This window comes from Trichechus manatus, unplaced genomic scaffold, assembly GCF_000243295.1.
Source record: "Trichechus manatus latirostris isolate Lorelei unplaced genomic scaffold, TriManLat1.0 scaffold00028, whole genome shotgun sequence".
Classification (NCBI taxonomy): domain Eukaryota; kingdom Metazoa; phylum Chordata; class Mammalia; order Sirenia; family Trichechidae; genus Trichechus; species Trichechus manatus.
Genome location: NW_004443964.1, coordinates 2,028,764 through 2,034,784, shown reverse-complemented (window position 1 = coordinate 2,034,784; position 6,021 = coordinate 2,028,764). Strand labels below are relative to the sequence as shown.

Genomic DNA, 6,021 nt, shown 5'->3' with positions numbered 1-6,021 from the left:
CTTGATCTGTCAGCAGCAACCGTGGGGGTGGGACCAGCAGGCGCGCTGGCTGCTCCAGAGTGGCGGGCCCAGGCGACCACTGTGTCTCTCCTCCCCCACGGCAGGGGCTCCCCACCGACATCCAGCACGAGCAGCTCCAGCCTGACCAACGACGTATCCAAGCAGCCAGTCAGCCGTGACCTGCCCACAGGCCGGCCAGGCACCTCGGGCCCTGTGGGGGCGCAGTACACACCCCACTCCCACCAGTTCCCCCGGACGCGGAAGATGTTCGACAAGGGCCCAGACCAGGTGGGAGACATGATGCTTCGAGACGCCCCGTGGCTCCCAAACACCAATTCCCATCGGCCGGGGTGGTGAGGGCAGCCGGGGTGGGGAGGGCCGGCCGGGGTGCCGAGGGCTGGCCAGGGTGGTGAAGGGCGGCTGGGGTGGTGAGGGCCGGCTGGGGTGCCGAGGGCCGGCTGTGGTGGTGATGGTCGGCTAGGGTGCCGAGGGGCGGCTGGGATGGTGATTGTCAGCTGGGGTGCCGAGGGGCAGCTGGGGTGCCGAGCGTCAGCTGGGATGGTGAGGGTCAGCTGGGATGGTGATTGTCGGCTGGGGTGCCGAGGGGCAGCTGGGGTGCCAAGGGGCGGCTGGGATGGTGAGGGGCGGCTGGGGTGCCGAGGGCTGGCTGGGATGGTGATTGTAGGCCGAGGTGCCGAGGGGCGGCTGGGATGGTGATTGTCAGCTGGGGTGCCGAGGGCTGGCTGGGATGGTGATTGTCAGCTGGGGTGCCTAGGGGCGGCTGGGGTGCCAAGCGTCAGCTGGGATGGTGAGGGTCAGCTGGGGTGCTGAGGAGTGGCTGGGATGGTGAGGGTCACCTGGGGTGCCGAGGGGTGGCTGGGATGTTTTGCCCCCAAGTGTGGGGCGTGACGCCGTAACCGGGTGGTTTATGTCATGGCACACCGACAGTGGGTGTGTACGTGTGGGTACCACCACCTTTGGGGACCCGCTGTGGGCTGTCACTCACATGCTGCCTGACAAGCACACCCCCCTCTGTTTGCATGGCCCCGTCCTCATGACGGCCACAGGGCCCCCAGCTCCTATAGCCTCCCATTCTCGTCCCCGTGCTTGGAACGTCCAGAAGTGGGTGACAGTGTGGCTGTCCTCTGCTTTCCCTTCTGGTGCCCACAGAAATGTTTGCTTTTTTGTCAACATTCAGTGATGCCTTCAGCTTGGTTGAGAAAGGAGTTTCGGGAGAGAATGAGAACCCATAAGCTGGTCCTTGATGAGCATGGTGACCGTGGCTCTCCTGTCTGTGTGGCTTGTCCCACTCTCGGTCAGGACCCAGGTCTAGAGGTGGCTGCTCAGGGCGTGCCAGGTGCCCGGCCGCCCGTGGGAGCCCCAGGAGCCGAGTGTCTCAGCAGTGGAAGGCCCCAGGTGCTCTCCAGAAGCCCGTGATCACAAATAAATAAATGAAGACGGCAGCGGCCTCGCACATTCCCTTCGGAGCGGGCGTCGCCGTGTGGTGACGCAGAGGCCTGGTGCTGGCAGAGCCGGTGGGTTCTGGACCCTTCTCAGACACTCGGGGCTTCCGTCGTGAGGAGGAGGGCCCAGAAACGTGCACCGTCGATGCCAGAACCCTGCCGACTGCCGCTGCGGTTGCTGCTGTTGGGACTTCCTGTCGCTGGAGGTTGACTGCTGTCTCTGCTTCTCTCCTCTCCTCCTCCCCACTAAGACCACGGACGACGCCGATGACGCCGCGGGGCCCAAGAGCTTCATCTCAGCCGCAGTGCAGACCGGCTTCTGTGACTGGAGTGCCAGATACTTTGCTCAGCCCGTCATGAAGGTTGGTTGTTAGCGCTGCGGTTGCCCTTGCAGGGGGACACAGACACTGGGGTTCGGAACCCTCACTTGCCCAGCCCATCGTGAAGGTTGGTTGATAGCACTGGGGTCGCCATTACAGGGACCACGTACACTGGGGTTCGGGACCCTCGCTTGCCCAGCGCATCATGAAGGTTGGTTGATAGCACTGGGGCCACCGTTACAGGGACCACGTACACCGGGGTTCTGGACCCTCGCTTGCCCAGCCCATCATGAAGGTTGGTTGATAGCACTGGGGTCACCCTCGCAGAGGGCCTCGCCCCTCCCATTCCTGTGACACAGACGCCAGGTCCCGGGACCCCTCTGTGCTCTCTTCCTCCTCAGTTTCCCCGGCATCTGGCCTGGGTGCCTGAGGCCCTGCACTCCTCACTCTCGAGCCACCCTCCCCGTGACGGTCCAGACCCCTGCCCCACAGTTTGCTGGGGCTCCCGTTAACCTGTGATCTGGGCTGTGTGGGGGACATGTGGGACCCTGTGTGGCTGCCCTCACCTCCGGCCTGGGCTCTGGGGTGCATGGGCCCTGTGCTGCCACCCTCATCTCTGGCCTGGGCTGTGGGGCGCGTGGGGCCCTGTGCAGGCAGCACACACCTTTGGCCTGGGCTGTGGGGGGCACATTGAGCCCTGTGTGGCCGCCCTCACCTCTGGCCTGGGCTGTGTAGGGGTGCATGGGGCTGTGTGGGGGTGCATGGGGCCCTGTGCGGCCGCCCTCACCTCTGGCCTGGGCTGTGGGGCTCATGGGGCCCTGTGCGGCTGCCCTCACCTCTGGCCCCGGCGCTGCACCTCTTGTTCTCGGGCTGCTGAAGGGAGACCAAACGGCTGTCATGGCAGCTGATACTCACACGTCAGATAAAGCAGCAAAAGACAAGGCTTCCCTTACCTTCTGTCTGTACGCACATGTGCTCACACGCGCACGTGCGTACAAAGATGCACACACATGCTCACACACACGTGCGTACAAAGATGCACACACACATGCTCACACACACGTGCTCACACGCTCACGTGCCTACAAAGATGCACACACACATGCTCACACACACGAGCATACAAAGATGCACACACACATGCTCACACACACACGTGCGTACAAAGATGCACACACACGTGCTCACACACACACGTGCGTACAAAGATGCACACACACGTGCTCACACACACGTGCGTACAAAGATGCACACACATGTGCTCACACGCTCACGCTGATGCGGTCACGCTCACACAGTCACTCTCTCTGCCGTCTCTGCACGTGTGGGTGGAGGCATTGTCCCCTCCTGCCGGTGTCGCTCTAGCTCTGACCCCCAGAGGTGCCATCCAGCCACACTCGGCAGCTGAGCACTCTGGGCTGCGACACCAAACCAGCCTCTCAGGGCAGAGCCCCGTGGCCGGGGTGAAAACGGCAGACAGGTTCCCTCGCGAGTGACAGCCCACAGCATCACCACAGCGCGGGGAGCCAGGGCGGCTGTGTCCGCGCAGAATCCTCGCCCCAGCCTGTCCGCGGGGAATCCTTCTGGAAACTCATTTTCATACTCTCGTATGTCTAAAGCACCTTCTTGGAAAACCTTCTTCCTTTCCCTCAAATAGGCAATTGAAAAGTGACAATTGCAGCTAATTCCTAGTTGTGCATCGAGCTACACATCAGTAATTTCCTTGAAAAATATTTGGGCTCTTGATGATAGCTTTTCTCCGGCGTTCCCTTTTCCCCACAGCAAATACTGACTTTCATCAATAAAAACCCAGAATAATCATTGCCAGTACCTGAGGCAAGTAATAAGGTTCTAATTTATTGAGCCCCGCTGCTAAAAAGCCAGAGGAAGTATCGCTTCCGTTTTTCAAATGGACCTGAAGCTGTGAATCGCTCAACTTTTCTAGAAAGCAGTTTGGCTTTAAAGAGCCTTAAAAAGCCACTCCCTGTGACCCAGTGATTCCTTTGCCAAGATATTAACTTAAGGGAATAATCCGAGACAAGGACAATGTTTGTACCATTTATAATAGTGAAAGGAAATACTCGGAGGCAAGGATGATGTTTGTACAGTTTAGAATTGTGAAGACTGGGATTGATTTAAGTGTCCAACAGAGAGAATGATTAAAATCAGGAAACATTCATGAGATGTGCCTGCAGCTATTAAAAAATGAAGCTGAAAAACCTAACTGATGTCACAAGCAGATGCTCGTGATGAGATGTTTGCAAAGGGAAAAAGCTGGACGGGAAACTGGACACGCAGGACGGTTGTCACTGTCTTTGCGGTACATACCGCCTGTGTGCCCGGAGGAAGGCTGAAGGACGCAAATCTTAGCAACGGAGATCTCCGGTGATCTGAGCAGGGGACGCTGAGCTTTGCTTTTTTCTTACACTCTCCTGTCTTTTGTGCACTCTCTGCACTAAGCACCAAGTACCTTTATGGTCAGCGGCAAAGAGCATTAAAGACGCACACGCCAGCAGACCGCTGAGGCACATGGGTCGCATCTGTGGTCAGACGCCTACCGTCCAAGACAAGCAAGACTTGGGTCCTCTTACTGCCCATGGTGGGAGAGGCATCGTCTGCTTGCAGACTGTGAGGAAAGCGCCTTCATCCAGTCCCTAGGACACTGCTGGTTGAGACAGCAGAGAGCAAACCAGTTCCAGGATGTGGACGCGGTCAGCCGAGCGGGAGCTAGGAGATGACGAGAGCCCAGCGGGTGGAGAGCGAGTTGTCCTTTAGAGCTGGGGTCTGGTCTGTTTCAAAGTTAAGTGGGATTTGGCTTCATGTTCACGGACATTTGGTTCCCTCGCTGCAGCCTTGTGCTGTGCGGCGAGTGAGGTCAGGCAGCTTAGAAAGCGGGGCGGGCCGGTGTGACCTCTTGCTGAAACGCCAGTCGCCACGGAGGCGGCAGTCTGTTAGCCTGGTGGTTTGTGGCTGTTCTCCGCCAGCTGTGGGCAGTGACGGGCACTGGCCCAGATCGTCCAAAACTCTTTTAAGACTGAAAATGAGTTTGGTTTTCTCCCCACGGATTTGCTTTCCTCTCGCGAGCACAGTTTACTTAAACCGAAAACCCAACCAGGTGCTATCAAGTCAACTCTGACTCACGGCGACCCCGTATGTGTCACAGTGGAATCGTGCTCCCTGGGGTTTCCAGTGGCTGGTTTTTCAGAAGTAGATCACCAGGCCTTTTTTCTGAGGTGCCTCTGGATGGACTTGAGCCCCGACCTTCCAGCTAGCAGCCGAACGGGGAACCGTTTGCACCACAAGGGCTCCCCAGTCACTGAGTCAGGCACTGAGGCAAGTTTGCACTTCAGCTGGTTGCAGGAGCGTGCTCCGTGCCCAGCAAGGCTTCAGGTCTCATCCGCAGCTCCTCTCCGTGTTGGCGACCCGGTGTCAGGGTTTTCAACAGCTGATTTTTCAGAAGTAGATCTCCGGGCCTGTCTTCCAAGGCACCTCTGAGTGGGCTCAAACCGCCAGCCTTTCGGTTAACAGTCAAGCGCCCAATCGTTTGCGCCCCCCAGCAATTCCTGCCTGTCCACGTGTGTTGTATGTCTCTCCTCCCGTGCGAAACAAAGGCCCGGTGTGCTCCGTGGCTAAGGCCACGCCTCCCCGTCTTAGATGTGTAGCCGCAAATCTGTGTTCCTTTGTGTCCTTCTGCTGGTGTGTTCCCTTCCCGGGTGTGGCTGAGAAGTCTGCATTGAGGAGGAGTCTGGGGCATCCCCAGCATGGAGGTGACAGAAAGCATCAGCCCTGTGTCCTAGCCGGCCTCCATCGTACAGGGTCCTGAAGCTGAAACATGGCAGGTTGGGTCCATCCAGGCAGGGCTGTGGGGAAGGACATCCCAGCTCTCACTGCTTAGGTCCATTGAGGCTGTGAGGAGGGACCTCCCAGGCTCTGCGGTCCATGGAGGCTGTGAGGAGGGACCTCCCAGGCTCTGAGGTCCATGGAGGCTGTGAGGAGGGACATCCCGGGCTCTTAGGTCCTTTGAGGCTGTGAGGAGGGACATCCTGGGCTCTTAGGTCCACGGAGACTGTGAGGAGCGACGTCCCAGGCTCTTAGGTCCGTGGAGGCTGTAAGGAGGGATGTCCTGGGCTCTTAGGTCCCTGGATGCTGTGAGGAGGGACGTCCTGGGCTCTTAGGTCCATGGAGGCTGTGAGGAGGGGCGTCCTGGGCTCTTAGGTCCATGGAGGCTGTGAGGAGGG

The 6,021-nt window shown here is 59.0% G+C and overlaps 1 protein-coding gene across 1 annotated transcript in view; it reads left to right on the top strand.

The window, feature by feature from the left end:
• The window catches only part of RPTOR (regulatory associated protein of MTOR complex 1), a 425,613-nt gene that overhangs the window by 378,595 nt on the left and 40,997 nt on the right, over positions 1–6,021 (top strand). The window contains 2 exon segments of the mRNA XM_023729162.1: positions 105–288; positions 1,715–1,825. Coding sequence (XP_023584930.1) covers positions 105–288; positions 1,715–1,825 — 295 coding nt within the window.